At 56.2% G+C, this 22,138-nt stretch overlaps 2 protein-coding genes across 9 annotated transcripts in view; both read right to left on the reverse strand.

Annotated features, from left to right (window-relative positions):
* Positions 1-22,138, reverse strand: part of ZNF385C (zinc finger protein 385C) — a 50,060-nt gene that overhangs the window by 2,518 nt on the left and 25,404 nt on the right. For 6 of the 8 annotated variants that reach the window (XM_029927217.1, XM_029927220.1, XM_029927215.1 and 3 more), the window contains 4 exons: positions 4,674-4,822; positions 2,694-2,804; positions 1,122-1,287; positions 390-683 (listed from right to left, as the gene is read on the reverse strand). In XM_029927217.1, the coding sequence (XP_029783077.1) occupies positions 390-683; positions 1,122-1,287; positions 2,694-2,804; positions 4,674-4,822 (720 nt within the window). Of the gene's footprint in view, positions 1-389; positions 684-1,121; positions 1,288-2,693; positions 2,805-4,673; positions 4,936-22,138 lie in introns of those variants that run through there. The other 2 variants (XM_029927221.1, XM_029927222.1) reach the window with 2 other exon arrangements.
* On the reverse strand, positions 5,172-13,905 carry C17H17orf113 (chromosome 17 C17orf113 homolog). Its single transcript, XM_029927214.1, has 3 exons — positions 13,785-13,905; positions 8,730-9,466; positions 5,172-7,699 (listed from the first exon to the last, which is right to left on the reverse strand). The coding sequence occupies exons 2-3, from the start codon at positions 9,270-9,272 to the stop codon at positions 6,215-6,217; spliced, it is 2,028 nt and encodes a 675-aa protein (XP_029783074.1). The 5' UTR covers positions 9,273-9,466; positions 13,785-13,905; the 3' UTR covers positions 5,172-6,214.

Below are 22,138 nucleotides of genomic sequence, written 5' to 3' on the forward strand. Positions count from 1 at the left end.
TCCCCTCCAGTTGCCTGAGAGTTTTCCCCACCTCTGCCAGGCCTCCCAGCTTCTCCTGTTGCCCCCCAGCCTCTCCAGAACTCCTTCGTTCAGGGGAACCTCGAGGCTTCCCTTGGCTCCCGTTCCTTCCAGGTCTGACCTAAGGATAGATGGAGGAGGTGCTTCCTGCCTTCTCCGAGTGACCCTTCAGTTCTTGCTGCCCAGACCTCTCTTCCCATTTCTCCCACCTCAAGCATTAGCGGGAGGACCCCAAATGCCCATCCAACCACAGCTGAACAACACCTCTGTCACGAAGCCTTTGGGCAAAGTGCCCAGAAACTCCAACCTGCCTGCAGCTGTGGAGGGGATCTTCCTGCCCTACGCCTCCCCTGGACTCTGGGGGCACTGACCTGTGTTGTGAGCCTGAAGCTGGGAGGCGGAGTTCACTGTCACCTTGCACGTGGGGCAGTAGAGGCGGCCCTTCTCGCTCCTGCCCTCCCCACTGGCACCGCTTCCCACGGCAGCTGCTGCCAGTTCAGGCCCTGGCGCCTCTCTCCCAGGCTCTGGGGAGCAGGGTGGGCAGGAGGAAGAAGAAGAAGAGGAGGCAGCATCCAAGAGATCTGAGTGGGTTGGCTCCGTCGGCGTGGGGTCTGGAGTTAGCGCTGGCTGGAGTTGGGGGCCGGGAGGTGGGGCTGCAGGAACGGCTGGGGAGATGGAAGGCATCAGGTTAGAATCCTCTGGAGACCATGACTTTAAGTCATGACACACTGCGGGTGGAAGGGCACCTTTTTCTGTATGTATGGGATACCCCAACACAGGCAAAAATAATAATAATACACTGGGGCGCCTGGGTGGCTCAGTTGCTTAAGCATCCAACTTTGGTTCAGATCATGATCTCACAGTCCATGGATTTGAGCCCCGTGTCGGGCTCTGTGCTGACAGCTCAGAGCCTGGAGCCTGCTTCAGATTCTGTGTCTCCTTCTCTCTCTGCCCCTCCCCCACTAACACACTGTCTCTTTCTCTTTCTTAAAAAAAATGAATAAACATTAAAAAAATAAAAATAATAATATGCAGAAATCTCCCAAGCCCTCACCAGAAACCAGATTTGGATTGGGGAGAGGGGAAAAGAGTTCAGGACAGACCTTTGCTGTGTGTCTCTCCAGGGGATCCACCGGCTGGAGTCGGGGTTGGGGACACCAGCGCCCCATCCCGGGCCAGGGTTTGTGGCCTCTGTTTGTTCTTGGCAGCTTCGACAGCCTTGAGTTTTCTGGCATGTTTGTGGCCTTTGTAATGTGCTTCAGCTTGGTTCTGGGGAGGGGAGGACTTGGGGTCACCATTTATTTGCTTTCTCTGCATGTCCCATCCATGAGCTGGCGAGGGGTGGGGGGCAGGTCAGAGGGGGCAGGGCTCTAGCCAGACAAGAGGTGAATCCTTGTCAACACAGCACGTGTGTGGCCTTGAGGTTTACAGAACTCATTCTCATACATGAGCCTCCAGGCAAGCAGCCTCTGGCTTCAAATTCTGTCTCAGCCATTTTATTAGCTGTGCATCCCTGGGCAAGTCACCTCACCTCTCTGAGCCTCAGTTTGCTGACTCGTAAACTTTGTGTGACTGACCTTAAAGGGCTGTGAGAATTAAAAAGGGAACATGAATGACAAGGACCTAGTAGATACAGCACCTGCTCAATGAATGTTACCAGGTTTGTAAAAGCACAAATGGAAAAAATAGAGCAGTTCTCATACTTCGAGTGTGTGCACCCCAGAACATTCATCCCTTTGTTCAGTTTTTCAGCAAATAGTTATGGAGCATTTGCTCTTTGCCAGGCTGTGTGCCAGGAGCCCAGTATGGAGAAGGCACGGTCCTTCCCTCTGAGTGAGGTCTTTCTGTCTGTCTCTTGCAAGGCTCATATAACCTAAAAACCTAGAGGGAACCCCTGAATCTGGCCTGTTCATGTCCTCCCCTCTTCACCTAGGGGGTCCCTGCTTGTTGCTCCCAAAGCACATAGGAAAGACAGACCCCCATGGCCCCTCCCTAGACCCTTTCACCGGAGTAGATCTCTCCAAGCCCCACAGTTGTCCACACAGAAAGTAAACTTTCTCTGCGAGGCCAGAATGAGGCTTCTCCACTAGCTAGGGGTAGGCTGTGGTAGAAAGTATGTGGACCTTGGGGTCAGCCAGGCCTGGGCTCAAATCTCAGCTTTGCTACTTACCAGCTGTGTGACCTCAGACAAGCCACTTAACCTCTCTGAGGCTCAGTTTCCTCATCTGAAAAGTGGGGATGATAATAGTGCCTCTATCCATCTAACAAGGTATCCTGAGAATTATTTAAGATGATCAGCATGAAAACATTGAACACATTAATTGTCAGATGCTTTAAGAACTCAGCTCCAGACTAGGAGCTGATGGTGGCCCTTGGGACTCAGAGCAGGAAAGGGCAGTCTTCTCTCTTGCAGAAGGACCCAGAACACAGGAGAGAAGCAGGAGGGAAATGGAGTCCCAAGGCCACAGAGAGGGAGGGAAGAGGTAGAGGAATTTGGGGAGAGGGGAGGGCGAGATGGGTAAAGCATGGGGTGTGCCTTTTCTGCACCCAGGGACAAAATATGGACCCCAGTCCCTTTGTTGGCCTTCTTCCTCCAGGAAAGACCCTGGAAGCCACTGTCCAGCCCCCTCCCTGCCCAGCCCCCTCCCCAATCTGTTTCCACGACTCCCTCTCACCGCTGAGTTGAACCTCAGGTGACAGATGTTACAGGAAATGAAGAGCTTCTTCTTTAGAGGGGAGGGGACCCCAAATGTGTGGCTGATGACAGCTTTCTGGATCGGGTCCATCTGTGAAGGGGGCGGGAGGACACAATAACTCGGGTCGGCCTGGGAAGGTGGGGGGTGGGGAGGCAGTGCAAAATGCCCCAAACTAGAGACTATTGATGAGGGCAGGGATCAGGCTGTAGGAGGAACTTCCCATCCTTGGGGATAGGAGACACGCCAAAGAAACAGTCCCTTCCCTGGATGACTTTCTCTGGCCGCCTGGGTTTTTGCTTAGAGGCGGTGAGATGGTCAGGGTGACCTCCACAATCAGGAGAAAAAGAACAATGTCCTGGTGATACCTTGGCATCTCTTGCTGCCCCTCTGGTTTCTGTAGTTTTTTTTTTTTTTCCTCATTCACAGAATCACAACTATTGGGACAGAGTTAGAGGCAGGGAGAAGCAGGGAAGGAACAAAGAGTCTTTTGTTGGAAATCCTCCCCCATAACCCAGCCTTGCGCTGGGCCCATGGGCTGGGGGAGAGAAGGCTGATCTCATCAGCTCTGACACCATCACAGGGCCTGAGAGGGGGAGTGAGAGCAGGGCTGGGGCAGGTGGGGGGCCGGGAAGGGACAGGTGGCAGCCCGTGGAGGCCAGAGGGTTCCCTGAGCAGCAGGATTATTTCTTTGGAATATTAATTTATGTGAGTTTTCTTTTTCCTTTTCCTTACTTTAATTATCTTTTTTTCTATCAAACCAAGCCTTCATGTTCCCTATTCTCAGGGCCTGGTTTGCTAAACCAAAAGCAGAAGTGGTCTGGGCTTGTTTATCAAGAGGAACTTTCTCAACCTTCTGAGAGAAGAGAACAGAGGCTCTGAGAGAAACGCATGGCTTCAGAAACTTCCCTGGAAAGAGAAAGAAGTTCTAACCCTCACCTACCAGCACCTAGGGCTGGGGGCAGGCAGGGGACAGGAGAATGGCCAGCAGGGCCCCCAGTGAGGAGGGTGACAGAGAGGTAAAGCTTCACCTGCTCTCAAGGGACTGTGTGCTTGAACAGCGAGTATGTCAGCAAGTGACAGAGGGGACGGAAGAACAGGGGCCCTCCCCAAATGGCTCAGGCTCCTTCAGACCTCTGTGCGACCTTGGAGGTTGGAAAGGAAGGGACTCCTAAGGGTGATGGAGACGGGATTTCCTACCATCTTGTCAGGATGGGGTGGGTGGGGCTCCTGGATGATTAAAGAATTAAAGAAAGCCAGGTTACTCCTTATAACTCATGTAGTGAAGTAAAATTCATGCTCCCTACACTTGTCATTCACACACATGCACATGTGGAAATACATTGACCGGCGCACACACACATAGCACATGAGCCTACAGGCAGTTACGAATTGCAGAGCCATGCAGAGAGATACACACTCACGTGTACAAATGGCACACTTGCACAGACACACAATCACCCAAACCACACAAACACACACATGCTCAGAGGTCAGACACACACCAAACATGTAGAGAGTTGACACAAGGACACAAAAAATCTCTCTCAGACACACAGTCACATGCATCAATTACAAACAATGACCCAGGCCCAAAGAAATGTTTACACACACATTCACATCTTCAAGAACACACAAGACCCACAGAGGGACGTGAACTGAAACAGAAGGGCACACCCCAAATGCACACAGACATAGATCACCCATAGATGTCCCTATACAAAAACTCCAGTGTAATCTACAGACTACAGGCCCAGCGGTAGTTACTGGAACCATCCTCATTCTCTGGCCTAAGAGAAAGCTGGGCCCAGGGGGACCCATTTGGGGAGCACCTAGTCACTCTTGTGGATGTCATTCCTACTTAGACCCAGCTTCTGAGAGCCAGCCCCGGCCCTGGAGCCCACATTCCCCGCCCACCCCCAAGCTTGGCCCCACACCCCCACCCGCCAGCCCAGCCCGTACCGTGCTGAAGTTGGGGGTGAGACTGAGCGGGGTGGCACCATTGAAGTGGAAGGCGAGCAAGTGCTTGAAGTCCAGCGGGGGCTGCAGAGGCCTGGCAGGCAGGGGCAGGGAGGCCAGCAGGGGGCTGGGGGTGCTGGAGGCTGGGCCTGCTGCAGGAGGAAGAAGGGCAGGGGCTGAAACGGGGAGCCACGGGGCTCGCATCTACCTCCTCCAGCCAGAAAAAGAGGCTGATGGGCTTCTTGGGTGTGAGCCAGAGCAGAAACTCTGCCTCCCTCTTCACGAAGTAGCACTGGCCAAGCCCAGGGCAATGACCGCCCATTTCTGGGCCTCTCCTCTCCATAACTTGGGGAGCAGAAGCAGGGAGACCACAGTTTGTGGCTCCCAGTGCAGGAGGATGTCCCTCCCATCCCCTACAGAGGTGGCATAAGCATCCCCATGAATCCCGGCAGGGAGGGGACAGAGGAGTCCTGACACACACACACCATGGAGACTGCGAAATGCACCGGGTTTCCAGTTTATTGCAAGTTAAACCCAAACCCCTCACTAATCCCCACACATTCACAGCAAGGCTGACGGAAGGGCTGGGAAACCCATTGGAGTCTGAAGGGATGTGTCCCCTTCCCTTCCCCACCCCAGCTTTGGCGAGGCGCCAACTCCTTCTCCCAGGAGGCCAAAAGCCCTCTAGCCCCTGGGTGTGGCCTGAGGCTGGTCCTCAGAGTTGGCCGGTCCTGCCCTGTGGTTTTACAGTCTTTGGTCTTAAAGGTCAGAGGCAAGGGCGGGGGAAGGTTCGGAACTTTGGGAAGCAACTAGACTTTGAGGAAGAAAAAAATTAGAAATAAATCCAGTTCGTTGAAACTTTTCTGGACTCTGTCATTGCAAAACCATAAGAAGTCCTTTTTGATTTTTTGTGGGCTAGCAATATGCAAGATAGGATACATTTATTTTACATTTATAGATGTGTATGTCTATATACACAGCCATATACAGAAGGCCGTCAGGCAGTCTATCAGTGGGCAGGGGAGAGAGGGCACCACTCCTACCTCCCTTGAACTGGTAACTTGTGCACAGAGAGGTTGCTGGGCTGCGTCAAAAACAACAAAATCATCTGCTCTCTCTGGTCATATCTGAAGAGAAGTGACGCTGCCAGGCGGGGAGCTAACAGCCAAAGATCTGTTCTCCTTTCCCTCAATCACTCGATTCCTTTCTCCCTTCAACCAAGACTCCTCAGCTTTTCTATGGCGCAAACCTGGGCTGGGTCCAGAGGGGAAACGGTGAGCTACTCCCTCGCCAAACTCTGGCAAGGGCAGGGGCGATATGGAGGGTGTCCCCAAACCTAGCATCTCTGTGGGCTGGCCTAGGAACCCCTGGACACAGCCCACGGGGCTGGGTTAGTACTCAGCGTGGAGCGGAAGAAGCACGGAGCAGGTGGCTGGAGGCCACAATGAAGAGGTCCCCTAGGGTGCAGCACCGTCACATCTGCCTTGGGGCCCCTAGGGTGCTCGCAGCCCCAGGCTGTCTGGGCAGAGGGAAGGAGGCCACCCTCACGTGAGCTGCGACCCCAGGAGCCCCTCCGCCCACCCAGTCTCCAAGAACTCCACGGCCAGTGCAAAGTCAAACTCGTGCAGCGGGGGCCCATCCACGGCGATCTTCACCGCTGGGCCGCCCCGGCTTTCCCCTGCCCCGCTCTGCCCCCACCACCGCAGCTCCCGGCTGCGGCCCACCTTATCCAGGAGGCTGGCGCCCGCGGGCAGCGCCAAGGCCAGAGCTGCAAGGGCGGCGAAGTCCGGGAAGAGCTCGTGCAGCTCGGAGCGCGAGCACGCCAGCTTGGCGCACAGGGCCCGTGGGCCGAGCCGCCGGAGGCTGCTCACGACGCGCTTGAAGAGCGCGAAGTCGCCCAGCGCCCTCTGGCGCACCACGGCAGGGGCGAAGGCGCGCAGCAGCACCCGCAGTGCCCCCTCGCCGTGTGCGCCCAGCTCTTCGGGTGCCTGCGGGTAGCGGCGCGGGTCGAAGATCGCCGCAAAGGCGGCCACGGCGTCCAGCGAGGGCCCGGGGTAGGAGTCCCGCAGCCCCCGCCGCAAGGAGTCTAGGAAGGCCCCCCGCAGCCGCTGCAAGCCCCGCACCGCAGCCTCCGAGTAGCCCACCAGCTCCACGCCGCGGTAGGTACAGCGGCCACCGCCCAAGTCGGAGCTGGAGGACGCCAGCTCCTGCAGGAAGCCCTGGAGGCGCGCCCCACCCGAGCTGCGCAGGGCTTGGAGGGAGGTTGCGGCTGCCATCACCAGGGGTTGCAACAAGGCCAAGTCCGGCTCCTCTGGCTGCAGGACAAGGGTGAGCTTCTGCATGGATGGCAGTGTGTCCAGCAGCAGGTGCGTGAAGGCCACGAAGGTAAACTGGCGCAGGGCGAGGGCCAGTGCCCTCGCTGTAGGGGAGGCTGGGGCAGAGGCCTCCAGTGTGGGTACCAGGCAAGGCCAAGCCTCAGCCACTGCTTCCACAATAGGCAGCAAGGAGGCCCAGGGCACTGGGCGAGGTCCTGCCAAGTCAATAGCTGCAAGGTCCAGTGCTGCCCGCAGCTCAGGGACCATGTGGCAACTGGGGCCACCATGGAGGCGGAAGAGGGCATCCAGCACACTTTCATATTCACTTAGGTATGCAGGGGGCTCGGGATCTGTCCGGCCAGGGAGGCAGTGTAGTTCGGTGAGCAGTGGGCAGACAGCCCGGAGTTGTGGGCCCACACGCCCAAGGCGGTTGCTGGAGAGGCTAGAGCTAAGCCAGGCCAGCTTGGGTGCAGATACACCGAAGGCCTGCAGGATGTCTAGGAGTCGGCCAGCGGTGGCCTCACCCTCCTGTAGGTCCACACTGCCCAGGAAGGTGGTAGCAGGCTGGCCATCACAGGGGGACACCGAAGTGGCAAACAAGGCCAGACTGTGGGACTCGGGCCAGTCCCTGGTCTCGTCCAACACCAGCCCCACATACGGGGATGCCTTCAGGCGCTGGCAGGCCTCCGTGTGCAAGACACTGGCAATGGCCACCTGGGACAGCCAGGGAGAGAAAGGAAGGGACAGAGTTAGGCTTGTCCTGAGAAGGGGAGGCAGCAGTACTGGGGACAGAGAGGGCACAGACCTTGGGGACAGACTAATCCTAGCTTTGCACACTGGCTGTGTGACCTTGGGCAAGTCGTTTTACCTCTCTGAGCCTCAGTTTCCTCAACTCTGAAATTGGGCCACTGCCTGCTTCTAAGCTCCTTAAAAGGTTGTTGTCAGTTACAAATGTTGCTATGCTTGTAAGTGTAACCAGAAAGTTCTTTAGGAACCATAAAGCAGTTTGTGTGTGCTTAGAAGGCATTGCCCCAGTCTGCCTTATTCCTGGGAGGCTCCCTCCACCCTGCTGCTTAGGGATTAACTGATAGACACGTCCCCGCCCAGTTACATAGAACCCCAACTGTGTGCTCAGTTTGTCTGTCTGTCATCACTCTGTAGGATGAGATAGAACTCCCCCGCCCTCACTCCAGCCCCTAGGACCCACACAACTGGTACCTAGGACAGAGCCAACTTGCATGCCCCCCGGGGCCACATGGGTGGTACTGGGCTTGAAGTGGGCCAGGGACACACCCAAGGGAATGGAGAAGCCCCGGGTCTGCTCTTCATGCCCTGAGAGCTTCAGAAGTCACAAATCCACATTTTTATGTGTAATCTCTCACTTTTTCCCCCCTTAACTTGGAAACTAATTTAAGTTTTCCAAAAGCACTGTGAAAATCAACAAAATAAATCTGTGGGCTGATGGAGGCTCCACGCTACCAGCTTGCAACCTCTGGCCTAGGAAGCGAGGGAAAACCTCTGTGCCCCCGAGGACAGGGCCTGGTCTGGACTCTTCGAGGCTGTGCCCCCAGCAGCTGGCCTGGGGCCTGGCACATGATATGCCTCAGTGAAAGGTTCTGCTGGGTGAAGGTATGAATGAAGTGCTTTGGCTATTGCCTAGGGGCCTGGCACGCTGGCGCTGTGCCCAGACAGCTCAATGTCCTCCCTCCTCAAGCCCTCCCCCACACCTCTGGCTGCCACCCACCTGCATGTCCCTCACCCTCCTGGGGCTGTAGTAGTCGCCATGCTCCGTGCCCAGCAGCGCCTGGCACAGGTTGAACCTCTGCAGCTCAAGCAGGGCAGAGCAGCGGTCGTCGGGCACGTCCTCCTTGGCCATGCAGTACACCGTGGTCAGCACCGCCACTTTGGCCGGGTCCACCTCCACCTTGACGCTCGCCGAGGTGGGTGTGGTCGCGAGGTCTGGGTAGGCCCCTCCTCCCTCAGCGTGGCCCTCGAAAGTGGGCTGGCCCCGGTTGACAGCCAGAGCCTGGCGGTGGGCCCCCGAGGTCACGTGGCGCAGCAGGGCATGGCACTGGAAGTTGTCGGTGCCCACAGTGAAGGCGTTCTCGGCTTTGCCGTGCTTGTTCCGCACCAGGGCCTGGCGACACTCGAGACAAAACATCAGCTTCCGCTCGTAGTCGAAGTCCAGCCAGGGGAACTCCTCTTTCCAATGTTCGTTGAAGTAACGTCTGCACTTCTTGTTGGAGTTGGAGGCCTCTCCGGCTGGTTTCTTCCCCGGGGGTACCATTCCTGCTCGAGGGGCAGGGCACCCCCGACCCCCACCCAAATGCACTGGTCCCACAGACTCCCCCCACACACAGCGGCACCTCCCTTGACAATGGAAATTGGTGGGGAGGCAGGAGGGCGGCAGTGCGCCAGGCTAATGGGGACCATCCATCTAACTTAGCCGGGAACGTTCATTCCCTCTCTGCCGGTAGGAGACTGGAGATGAAAGAGACAAGGGAGAGGCGTTAGGCGTTAGGTGGAAGGGCACCTAATGGGGAAGGGCTACCGGGAATGGGTGGGCTCATGCAAAGGGCCATAGAATGTTATCCAAAGTGGGGGAAGTTTGGGTGTCCCAGCCCACTCTGAGGGTCTCCCTCCATCCAGGACGAGGTGCTGACTAACTCTGACTGCTGGAGCATGTCAGAACTCAGCTCTGGTGGTACGCCTGGGTGGCTCATTCAGGTAAGCCTTTGACTTCCGCTGAGGTCATGATCTTACATTTGTGGGTTCAAGCCCCGCATCGGGCTCTGTGCTGACAGCTCAGAGCCTGGAGCCTGCTTTGGATTCTGTATCTCCCTCTCTCTCTCTCTGCCCCTCCCCTTTCATGCTCTGTCTCTCTGTCTCAAAAATAAATAAAACATTTAAAAGAATAAAAAGAAAAAAGAACTCGGCTCTGGAAAGATTGGCACCGTCTGTGTAACCTCATTTTATAAGTGAAGGCACTGGGTCCAGGTCTCAGGGCCCATAAATAATTCGTGACTGAGCCAGGACTGAAACTCAGACCTTGAATCCTCATTCAAAAGGTTGGCCAGTCTCTCCAGTCCAACATCGCTTATTTCATCAGAATGAAGTTAGCACAAAGTTGATTTCCTGGAGCCACAGGACCAAGGAATGTCCTTTGCTTTCACTGGACCTTCCTTCCCTGAGCATACACATGGGCACACTCACACAGACAATTCCTGATAGTAGGGTTCTGGGAAGGGAAGCCCAGAAGTGGGGGCCAGGCCCCAGACCGAAGGAACTAGCTGGCTGCTTGTACCTCGCTCACTCTTTCACCGCCCCAGGCACAGTGACAGGTGAGCCGTTCAGGACCAGAAGGCCATGTCCAGCCAATGGCCAAAACCAGCAACTTCCTAATGATCCCTTGACCCCGTCCCCTGCTCTCCATGCCTACTAATAACAGTAGCAGTAATGACCATTTGCCAAAGTGAAGGCCAAGACTACTCTTTCAAGTACTCTGAGGATGGTATCATCCTCATTTTGGAGAGGAGGAAACGGAGGTTGGGGGGACTTTCAGTGACTTGCCCAAGGTTCCAGAAGCAGTAAGTGGCTGAGGCAGAGTTAGAATCTAAGTCCTCTTGACCCTAAAGGCCATGCTGGACTGATGTCACCTGGATTATACATCTGCCTCCGCCTCTGTAGGCATTGCCCCCAGATCTGTCCCTCGCGCAGCAGCCAGAGGGCAAGCTCACAGGCCCCTCCCTTGCTTCCACATCTTCCATGATGTCCTAAATGGTCACTTGAGTCTATACACCTCACTGTGAACCAGTGGCCCTCCCCAGCCTCCCGCTGCTCCTGTCTGCTCGGACAGCTCCAAAGGCTTACCTTCCCCCCACACACCCAGCTGTGACTTTGCTCCTGCCTCTATGCTCTGTGCCTGGAATTTCCTATCCCTCCCCATTCCATGGCTAATTTCCATTCATTCCTGGAGAGCAGGGGTCCCCATCCCTAGCCTCCCAGGCCAGGCTGGTACCTGTCCTCTAGACTCCCATAATTCTTTGCACATGAGTCTTGGTGATACCATATGGTAAAATCAGGGACTCTCTGTGTATCTCTGTACTTGGCCCAGAAAGCCAAGATCATGTTTGTTCAGTTTGGGGTCCCCGGGCATGCACGTCTGGGCATCCAGATGCCTTTCAGCACAAGTTTGTTGTTTAAAAGACTAAAAGGATTTACGTGGGCTCTGTGAAAGAACCTCATGTGTCTGAGACTATCGGTTAGATCATTCTGGACTCCGAGAAAGTGGTGACTGTCTTGTCCTCCGGACACACTCAGCACCCTGCACGGAACCTAGCACTTAATGGGAAGTACAAGGGCAGATGAGTAGAACCCCAGGGGCAGCCTGTTCGGTGCAAGGGAAGGTGCTCCCTGTTGCCATGTGTGGTGAAATTCATCAGTTCTCTCTCCCTAGACTCCCCCTAGACTGCTCACCCCACCCTCCTTGAAATATACTTTTCTCTTAGCTTCCAAGACCCTATCTCCCCTGGATTTCCTTTCCCCTACCAGCACCCCTCTGCCTCTGATGGCATTTCCTTCTCCTCTTCCTAAAACTGTCCATAAAGTTCAGAACCGTCTTTGCCGGTCACCCTGAAATAAACAAGCCCAGCCTGAGCCGTTCCTCTGGGTGCCGCACCTCTCCATTGAACCACATTCCTAGCTCGTCTCGATGGAGTTGTCGATCTGCCCCTACAAATCTGCTCCTCTCCCAATTATCCCCAGCTCAGGAAATACCTGCTCTCCTACCCAGGTGGTATGGCCTGAACCATGCCCCTCTAGCCCCTGCTCTCTTCCACATCCTGGACTCAGTCTATCCACAGGTGCTGTTGCTTCTACCTCCACATCTGCCTCTCACTTGTTTCCTCTACGTGCTGCCGCCGCCAGCCTCGTCCAGGGCACCTGCATCTCCTGCCTGGACCACGGCAGTGACTTTCTGATGGCACTCTAGGTTTCCAACACTCTTAACCCTTTCTGAACAATCTGGACCTATAGTAGCTAGAGGTTTTATTTTGTTTTGTTTTTCTAAACATATTGCTTAAAACCCCTCTATGACCTCTTGTTCTCTGAGGCCAGTGCCGGGATCCCTTTTGAGTCTGCCAAATGCCCAGGCATTGCTGACTTATCTGATGGCCACTTGTGCCTCTCTTCCCTTCCAGCTACCTTGGCCTTCCCTTCATTCCTCCAGAGTGCCAGGTTCCCATCCCCAGGGCCTTTGCATTGGCTGTACCTTCTTCCAGAATATTTCTACTCTCCCTCTCAACACTTTGCCTGTTTTACCTCCCCTCTGGCCTTAGCTTAGTTGTCCCTTCTTCCTGAGAGACTTCTCTATCCCTTCCCAGGAAGTCCCCTTCTCTGTCACTGCTTCCTGTTTGTTTCTTCCACTGTACTCCTCACAGCTTACAAATCTGCTTATTTTCTCTGCATTTCTGTTGCTTGGCATCCTCCACCCCCCCCATCCCCCCTATGCTCTCTCTCCTTCTCTCTCAAGAATGCAGGCTTCTTGAGGGCAGGAAATGTAACTAACTTGTTCACATCTGAATCCCAGAGAAGGAAGCATTCCCTGGCACCCAGCAGGTGCTCTACAAAATTTGGGGAGTGAATGAGAAAGGAAGCACCAGCTTTCAGGCAGAGAGAACAATGGAGTGGGGCCTTGGGCACCTACTGGGTGGCTAAAACAGCTGCCTTTGACCTCTCTTCCTCCCAAGATCCCATGATTCTGTGACCCTGTCCAGCCTACCACCCAAAGGAACTTAGAATGGGGAGGATGTGCAAGTCCAAGGTGGTACGCTTCAAAGGTTTGTCAAGCCCCTTCCATATACCTAGAAACTGGCCATCCTGCCCCATTCTGCAGAGGGAAGAAATTACTATGGGACCTGAGATGTTTCTGATAAAAGAACAAAAGACTAGGTAGGGAAGCTGCATGGGAAGATGGATTCTGAAACCACTCTGTCAGATATGGTAGCGAGTAGTCATATACGGCCGTTTATAGTTCATCAGAATTAGATGAACATTGTAGAATTCAATTCCTCAGTCTCACTAGCCACATTTCAAGTTCTCAATAGCCACGCGTGGCTACTGGCTATTTGTATCACATGGCTGGGACAGAGAACATTTACTTCATCCCAGAAAGTCCTACTGGACAGTGCTGCTCTAAAACAACCCAGCCAAAGGACTGGCAATCCCCTCCCTACCTCAGCCTGAAGGAACCAGGCTGCATGGGACGGAGTGTAAATAAAATATGACAATGTGACTGACCAGAGCTGACCAGGAGAGTGCACCTGTCAGACCCAGGTCCCCCACACCTCTCATTCCACACCCTGGCTACCTGGATGTGAGCCTGCACAACTTGTGGGGTCCATGGGGTGACTGTGTGTTGGTCTGTGGTCACCACTCCACCCTGGCAGGTCAGCCTCAAACACAGTGCTTACCTGGCCCCAGGATGGCCGTTCCCAGCCTCCTCCCCAGCCCCCTTTAGGCCCCTTCCCTCAGGGAGCCCCGAGGAAGATCCAGTTCGGGGACAGAGCACAGGAGAGGTGGGAGCACTCTGCTCGTCCCTGGCCGGGGCTCAGAGGGCTGGGGAACTTCCTCTGGGGGGCGCGTGGTGGGGGAGCCCCCAGTGGGTCCCAGAGGCCTCCCGCCTCCGCCGACCCTGCTGCCTCATCCACAGGGCCCCCACCCGTCTCCTGCCCCCTGCCGGGAAGCTCCGGGAGGGGGCGCCCCACCCGGCCCGGGCACCGCGCCCGCCGCACACACTCACGGAGACTCGGGAGCCACCATCTTGCGCGGTGGACGCTCTGGCCACGGTCTCCTTGGGCTCCACTGAGCGACAGCAGCCACTAGCGGTTACCGGGGCGAAGAGGCGCCAGCAGCCGGCGAGGGCCGGGATGGCGGGCCGGTTGGCGGCGCCCCGGGGCTCACCTGCCCCGGCTGTCGCCCAGCGCGCTTGGCCTCCCCCGCTGCGGGCGCTGCAGCAGGAGCGACGGAGGACGGAGGTGAGACCACCGGAAAGATGTCCCGCCAGCGGGAGGGACAGAGTCATTCAGATATTCATCACGTGTACCGGTCCGTCCTTAGAGGAGCTCGCAGGTGAGAGCCAAACGGGTTGGGCGCTAAGGGAGGCACCAGCACAGCGCTTTGGGCTCCCACAGGAGCAGGTGGAAAGCTGTAGGTCTGCGGGGAGAGTCTCTTAGGTTTCACCGCTGGGTAAGTGAAGTTTCACCCAAACTGGGGCATCCCAGGCCGTGGGTGGGCCTGGCCCAAGTTGAAAGTGCAGTGCAGGTTCGCAAAGTCAAGGCCGATGGGAGGTATGGAGGGGAGGGGGCGGTGCCTGCCGCTGGAAGGCTCTGCTGTGAATACCGGGATTTTGACCTTCCGGCCTGGTGGGGAATCTCAGGGGGTGTTTTGAGCTGGGAGCTCAGTCTTTAATCTAATGAGTTATGCAATGGGGATGCCAGAAAGGGAGGGCTGGTGGAGAAAGGAGTGGAGTCTTTCTAGAACTCTCAGAAGCACAGAAGTCCCTCACCCCTGTGTGGGTTCCCAGGCCAGGGGAGGAGAAGGTGGAGGAATGTGGAGTTGTGGTAGACTATCTCTTCCAGAGAGGCAGCCCAGAGGCCTGCTGTGAGGTTCCAGTGACATTGAACTCTGAGGTCTTGGGCTGTACACTTACTTAATCTATGAGCCTCAGTGTCCTCATTTGTGAAGTGGGAATTACAGCTGGGAGAGGAGGAAAGGGCAGGACAGGAATGGGTCTGAGGAACAAATGAACTAGTTGTGGAGGCGATTTGAAGAAGGGGTGCCAGGGCACTTGGTGATTTAGTGTCCCCTTCCAGTCAACACAGTCACCCAGAAATGCTTTCCAGCCCCTCCACCCAATTGGGTACACTTTTCTCCCACACACAAGGGCTAGGGCACACGTTGATTTGAGGTCAGGACCTCTCCGGTGGCTTCTGGGAACTCCCCCAGCGCCCTTCCCACAGCGCTCCTCTGTGCCACCCACCGTCTGCTGCTGACATTCACAGTGAACCCTGGCCCCCAGGGGCGCTGGGATGATGTATGAGTCATGTCCCATGCACACACACATGACCGCCTGGCTTGTGGGTACACTCAAATGAAGGGAGACACTGCAGACCCCAAACCTGCCCCAGGATAGCACCACACAGCCTGGTGCCCATGAAAGGGTCCACTGGAGGGGGGAGGGTCTTCTGTGATGGTCTTTGGCAGCAGAACACCCTAGCTAAGCCCCTCCCTTCCCAACCCTGGCCAGGAGTTCACGACTGGGACCCACGGCTCATTGGACGGCTGCCCCAAGAGGGTGGGTTATTGCTCTGGTCAAACACAAACAAACGAACTGAGTGGCAGAGAAGAGACCACCCCCAGGGGTCCAACGGAGGCTGAGGCAGGGGCACAGAGCAGGTGTCTGATGAAACAACATCACTCTGGCTGCCACCCAAGGGAGAGGATCCGGGCAAACCACATCCTGCTGTTCTGCCATCACTTGGAAAGATACACAGAAGAGCATGGGGACACACACCCTGAGGTCCGTAGGCACCACAGAGGTGGCAATAGGCACAAACTCCAGACACACGCTTACACACACCTTCTCGTGATGAATCCGTCTAGCCGCACGTCAGTGTGCCTGTACAGAGCTGATCCCCACGCAGAGGTGGCCAGATACCCATGCTGGCTGGGGGCAAAGGTGAGCCTGGAGGCCACGCACAAGCATGCACGTCCACAGAGACAGGCAAGATCAACAAAGACACACTCAGATGGCATATACCCAGAGAGACAGACACACGATGACACCCAGACCCCTACGAAGGCATGTACACGTAATATGAAACCACAGGCAGGCAGCAGCACGTACCATTACAAAAGATGCATATTCACACAGATCTGTATACAGACACATTTACCCAGAGGTAGGTGCGTGCGTACACCCTCCCTTACAAAATTAAATGCATCAGTCATAACCACAAGCTCATGTACATGTAGCCAAACCTAAAGTCTCTCTCTGTCTCTGTCTCTCTCTTTCTCTCTCTCCCTCACATCCTCAAAGAGTAAAGCTGTCCGTCCTATCACAGATGAAACCAAAACACTGTGAAGAAAATGGGAATCTAGGAGGAAGAGAGAGTCAAAGGCAGGGTATGGGGAGTTGATCGAAGATCTCCTGCCTGCCCACTCCCCTGCAGGCTTAGGATTGCCACCTTGGCCACATTCTCTAGAGCCCCCAGCCCACTTCTGGGTCGCCCAGCACTTGGGATGGGACGTGTTGACGTCCCAGACTCCCTTGGCTCTGCAGGCTGGAGGAAGACCCCAGGACCAATCACAAGAGCTCTGCCCCAGCCCCACAGCCTCCAGCCCTTGCGCCTGTGGAAGGAGTTCCCCCAAATACCCCTTAAGACGTAATGGCTGTCTCCCTCAGAGCGCCGGGAAACCCGTGTGTGGAGAGGTAAGCTAGGAGACCATAGATAAAGGGGTGGGGGGCAGCACAGTGACCCAGCACAGTGGCTGGACCTCACTTAGGAGCCACCCAGATTTCTGCCTGTCTCCCTTGGTCCACTTCTCTCTCTCTCTGCTGAATCAATAGCCCCCTTTTCAACACCCCTCCCCACCCCCAGCACACACACAACCCTCCTTGGAGACTCCTGGCAGCCCCTTCGAGGCAGCAGAAGGTATGATGTATGATTTGATACAAGGAACCTCTGGTACAGGCTCACTGAGCAGGCATCTGCCCCAAAGCATAGCTCACCTCCCTCCCACAGGGTTGTACCTCCAGCTTCGGAGCAGGCCCTGCCCGCCACCCCCACCCCTGCCTTTGTTCCCAGCCAGAATGGGGGCCCCCCTGCCCAGCCCTGGACCTGGGAAAAGGTACCAAGAGTCAACTGGCTACCAGAATCTTTCGACAGACAACTTTTGGGGGCCAGCAGTAGCGGGAAAAGGATAGGGTGGGAAGAGGAGAGACCCACCCTCGTCTGAGCCCCCTCCCCATGCTCTGGCAGCCTCAGCACTCACCCAAGAGCATTCTCTGCCTTTGGAGGCACTGCAGAGCGCCGTCTGAGAAGCAAATGAAACCAGACGGAGAGTGACAGGGAAGGGGTGGGGATGTGAGGGACAGGAGGGGAGGGCGGAGGGAGGGGCTCCTGTTCCCGCTGGAAAGCGGAGGGTGCAGGGCCCTTTCTCCCCTTGCCTGGAAGGAGCTGCCTGTTCCCTGGTGTCTCTCATTCTGACCAGGGTAGAATGAAAGCATGGGGCACTTCCTGCCCCAGTGGTGGAGTATGGGGCAAACGTGAGGACCAGGGACAGGGGGAGGCATCCACACCACCACACCTCCCCACCCCCCCAGTTCCTGTCTAGTGCCTCTTGTACTGATGCGCAGTTAGCCCTGCCCATACAGACCTCCAGAAAGGAGATCCCACCAGCCACTTCTCAGCCTGCCAGAAAGTTCTTGCTGGACTTTGCAGCCCTGCCTCAGGGCTTGCTGCTGCAGGAGCTCCCCCGTTGTCCTGTCCTGTCTTACTCATCCTCTGCCCACTGTCCCCTTACACTGACTTCCTTTTGCTGAAGGGGAAACTGAGGCCCAATTTCATCCCAGAGCATTGGGCATGGCAGTGGGGGAAGGGAGCACAGGTGGCCAGCCCCTCTGGGTCCAGTACCTGAATCGTTGGACCTGCTACCTGGGCAGTACCAGGTGGGGTGGAGGGTGGTCATCTGATCAGCTAGAATTCTGACACCCCTCCCCTGCTCGTACCCTTCCCTTCCCCCCAGTCTCTGTCTCTCCATTTGCTCCCTCCTCCCCCTCCTCTTCCTGACCCAGGGCCAGCTCTCTACTCACCTGAGCACCTGGTGGCTGGGAGGGGGGGAATAGGGGAGAGAAGGCAGCCAAGCCCACAGCTGGATCCTGTCTGGCATTCCAGCCCCAGCGCTAGCCCCCCACCCCCTCAGCATCCTGTCTCCGCCAGACAATAACCTGTAATCTCTGGAGCAGCCAGTACAGAGCCGGTGATGGGTCTGGGGAGGGGTTGGGGGCGGCAGCTCCCGAAAACAGGTTTGTTAGGAAGAGGCTCTAGGGGGAAGGAGTTGCTTGTTTGGGGAGAGGAAGGAAACTCAAGCCCAGAGCTAATTAACCCACCCAGACACAGACGGAATCTTTGTCTTCTTGAGGGCAGGGAACTGAGCTAAGCCCCCTAATTCTCCACCCAGACAATCGTGCATTTCCTGGTGGTCCCTGGTGGGGGTGGGGGTGAAGTATCTGATGATCAGGTTCACACCTGGGGGAGGCGGATGTGATGACTGTCCAGGGACAGCGGGGGGAACTTCTATCACCTGCCACTTGAGAACAGCAGCAGGAGGTACTGGTTAGACTGCAAGAAGAACTTCCCAGTGGCCTTGGGGGAGCACAGCTTCTCTGAAACATGCACCCAAAGGCCTCGGGATGGATTGGGGGACACTGAGGAGGACTCAGCAGTCCAGGGAGACACTGAAGCGATGGGGGCACAGGCTGGAGGGCTTCCAGGCTTCCTGATGGGACTGAAATTAATCCGTCTGCAGGGAGTGGGGGGTGTGGAGCAGAGCTCATCAAGGTGGTGACTCAGGCATGACCTGAGCTCAAGGTCTTTGATCTCTGAGGCTCCGAATGCAGCAAGAGGTTTGTACAGTCAGAGTCGGAGAATAGATGGAGGGTCTGATTAGAACAGGAGCTAGGGTGCAGGGCAGGGGACAGCCACCACCTGCCACTCTGATCCCTCCCTGTTCCCAAAGGGACAGTGTCTTTGCCCTGAAATCCACTATAGTCTGAGTTCATCTCTTGTTCTCCTGTCCCCCTTAGTGTCTACACTGCATTCCCCACCCAAGGTCCCCCTGACCCGTTCAAAACTTAACTGATTTATTTATTTATCTTAATATTTTTTATTTATTTTTTGAGAGACAGAGAGAGACAGCGTGAGCAGGGGAGGGTCAGAGAGAGAGGGAAACACAGAATCTGAAGCAGGTTCCAGGCTCTGAGCTGTCAGCACAGAGCCCGATGCGGGGCTTGAACCCACGAACCGTAAGATCATGACCTGAGCTGAAGCCGGACGCTCAGCCGACTGAACCATCTAGGTGCCCTAAACCTTAACTGATTTCTGAAATCCCCTTCTCTCTGCTCTGGGGTCATGTTGCAGTGCTGATGGTGGACCTGGGGGTGGGCCCTGAATTATGTGGCTGGGTCAGTCCTGCCAAGACAAGGGAGGGATGGATTGGCTTTGGGAGGCTCCCCCTCCCCTTCCCAGCTGGGCAAGGCCAAGGGGGAGTTGGCTGGCATCTCTCCGTTTTTCAGTGGAGGATACTAAGGCACAGGGCAGAGGAGAGGCCATGGGTTCTAAGCACCATGGTGTCATCTGGGAGCCAGTCTACCTTCTCTGGACATCCCTTGTCCTCATCTCTTAAACATTAAGGTCCAGTATCTCTTAATATGTGCTGCTCTCCTCAGCAGCCAAGGGGGTAGGATGGGTTGGTCAGACATGCTGGGATCTAAACCCTGCTATATGGCTTTGGGTATGTGGCTTAAACACCCTGAGCTCGAATATGCCAATGTAAAGTGAGGACTGGGGCACCTGCGCGACTCAGTTGGTTGAGCTTCTGACCCTTGGTTTTGGCTCAGGTCATAATGCCAGGGTTGTGGGATCGAGCCCCGTGTCAGGCTCTGTGCTGAGCGTGGAGCCTGCTTAAGATTCTTTCTCTCTCCCTCTGCCCATCTCCCGCTCATGCTTTCTCTTAAATAAACAAACAGATAAATAAAGTGAGGGCTGAATGCATCATCCACTCCTGGCTTGGCTGGGTGAGGAGGGAAGGCCTTGCTGCACATGGCCGTGTTCTCCAAATAGCTCAGGTCCTAAGTAGATGCTTCCGTGTTCCCTGCGCCAGCCCAACCTCCACACTAAAGGTTGGGGCTCAGAGGATTGAGCCAGCAAACCTTTCTGTAGATGTTCGGGAACCACCTAACATTGTTTGGGGGTGTGTGTGTGCATGTGTGCGTGTGTGTGAGATGGTCACTGAGTTCAGCCTCATGGGGACAGAGGTGCCTGGTGCCCCACCCCCCACCCTGGGGAAGGAAGGGCAAGGAGGAGCTGGGGAAAGATGGCTCAAGACACATTCCTGAACTGGCTGTGGGGGAGACATGGGGCAGAGCATGGGCAGGGGAAGCTGTGAAGGTAAGGGGAGGAGGGAGTTGGGAGTGTGGGGTACCTGCCATTTCCCCATCCCATGCCCTGTCCCAAGAGCTCGAGGCTCACCTAGGCGTGGCTGAGTAAGGAGGCCTCTGACCCAAGCATCAGGGAGGAGGCTCAGAGAAGGTAGAGTCCCTGCCTCCCCCTCCCAAGGATGGCTTCAGGCACATGAGCAGGAGAGGGTCCCTGCCTTCACTGCCTGCCATGGCCTGTCATTGTGCAAGCCGCCAGCCCAACAGACCCCTAATCAAAGTGACAGCTCCAGGAGGCCTCCCAGAGCCGCTGTCCCACCCCCCACACCTCCAACACCCTCCCAGCTGCAGGTCTGAGACCTCACGTGTCTTGGAACAAAGCAGTGCGTTAAAGGCTCCTTATGCTTTGCCTCAACCCTCTTGAAAGCTTAGGTGTGACTCTGGTTTCTGGTTTTCTGAGGCTGAGGCTGCCCCACTCAGCTGCACCCGCAGGCCTCTCCGCTCTGGCCCAGTCCCCACCAAGGGCTGGGGAAGGCCTTCAGTATGCTTGAGGTCTCCTCGCCGCCACCCCTCACCCACAGGGCCATTGCTGGCATCCATCTCTCCCACCCCAGCCCCCAGAGAGCCAAGGAGACAGGAGGGATCCACAGGAGGGGCTGGGTGTTAGGGGATCATGGCCTGAAGTAGGCTCAGAAATAATGGAGAGCAGGTTCTTGGCTGGAGCCCCTATATTCCAGGGTTCCCAAAATCTGAGGACCCTTCACTCCTGCCCTAGGTACGGCCATCCCTGTCACCTGCTCCCACAGTGCTGCTCACTCTCTCAATAAGGTGGTTAGAAAGGTCTGGCTCCATGGCTGTCTCCCCTTCTAGACTGTTTGGGCCCAAGAGCAGGCACCAAGCACCTCCCCGTGCAGAATCCCGGCATGGGCCAGCGCAGACAGATGACTGGAGGGACAGTGACTCACTTCCCACTTAATAATCTGGAGAGGAATACCTGGCATCATATCTCCTGGTGTCCTCCCCACCCCTCAGTCCTGCCCAGAACTCAGGGGATGAGCACGGTGGGAAGAGGGAAGCCAATCCGAGGGGTCCCCATCTCCTTGGGCAGTCCGTCCTTGGCCCCACGTGGCGCTGTGGCCTTTTCTCCTCACACTCCACCTGCTGTCTCCAAGTGGGCACGGTGGGCGGGAAGGGAAAGAGGAGGGCTATATCACAGGGCTGGCTGCCCAGAGGCGGGGCCTGAAGAGCCCGTGCTAGGGGGCAGCCACGCAGGACTGGCCACCCCCACCTCCAACACTGCCCTCCAGCCCCACCTCCCTCTCGGTGCCCCCTTCTGATGGTGGAACTGTCTAGTACAGCATCACCTAAGCTGGGGTCATCCTTGGCACCCTCCCTCCCCACATCCCTCCGCTACCAAGTCCGGCTGGTTCTGCTATGGAAACGACCTCAGAATCTGATTCTCCCAACTCACCCCCTTTCTTCTCATGTACCCCCAAGTCTTTTTTTAATGTTGTATTTATTTTTGAGAGAGAAAGAGACAGCATGAGCAGGGGAGTGGCAGAGAGAGAGGGAGACACAGAATCTGAAGACAGGCTCCAGGCTCCGAGCTAGCTGTCAGCACAGAGCCGATGTGGGGCCCGAACCCACGAACTGTGAGATCATGACTTGAGCCAAAGGCGGATGCTTACCTGACTGAGCCACCCAGGCGCCCCCAGGTACCCCCAAGTCTTATCTTTCTGCCTTGCCCAAGACATCTAAAGACACTATTACTTCTGCTCTGAACCCTTTGGTGACACCCATCACCATGGGGACACAGGCTAAACATGCAGCCTGGCTGTGAGGCCCTCACAGGTGACTCCCGCTTACCTTCTGTGACACCCGCCACACACCCGGCACTCTTGGTGACCCCTGGACCGCCACAGGCCTCAGACCTCACA

The sequence above is a fragment of the Suricata suricatta genome, chromosome 17 (genome assembly GCF_006229205.1).
Source record: "Suricata suricatta isolate VVHF042 chromosome 17, meerkat_22Aug2017_6uvM2_HiC, whole genome shotgun sequence".
Taxonomy (NCBI): Eukaryota; Metazoa; Chordata; class Mammalia; order Carnivora; family Herpestidae; genus Suricata; species Suricata suricatta.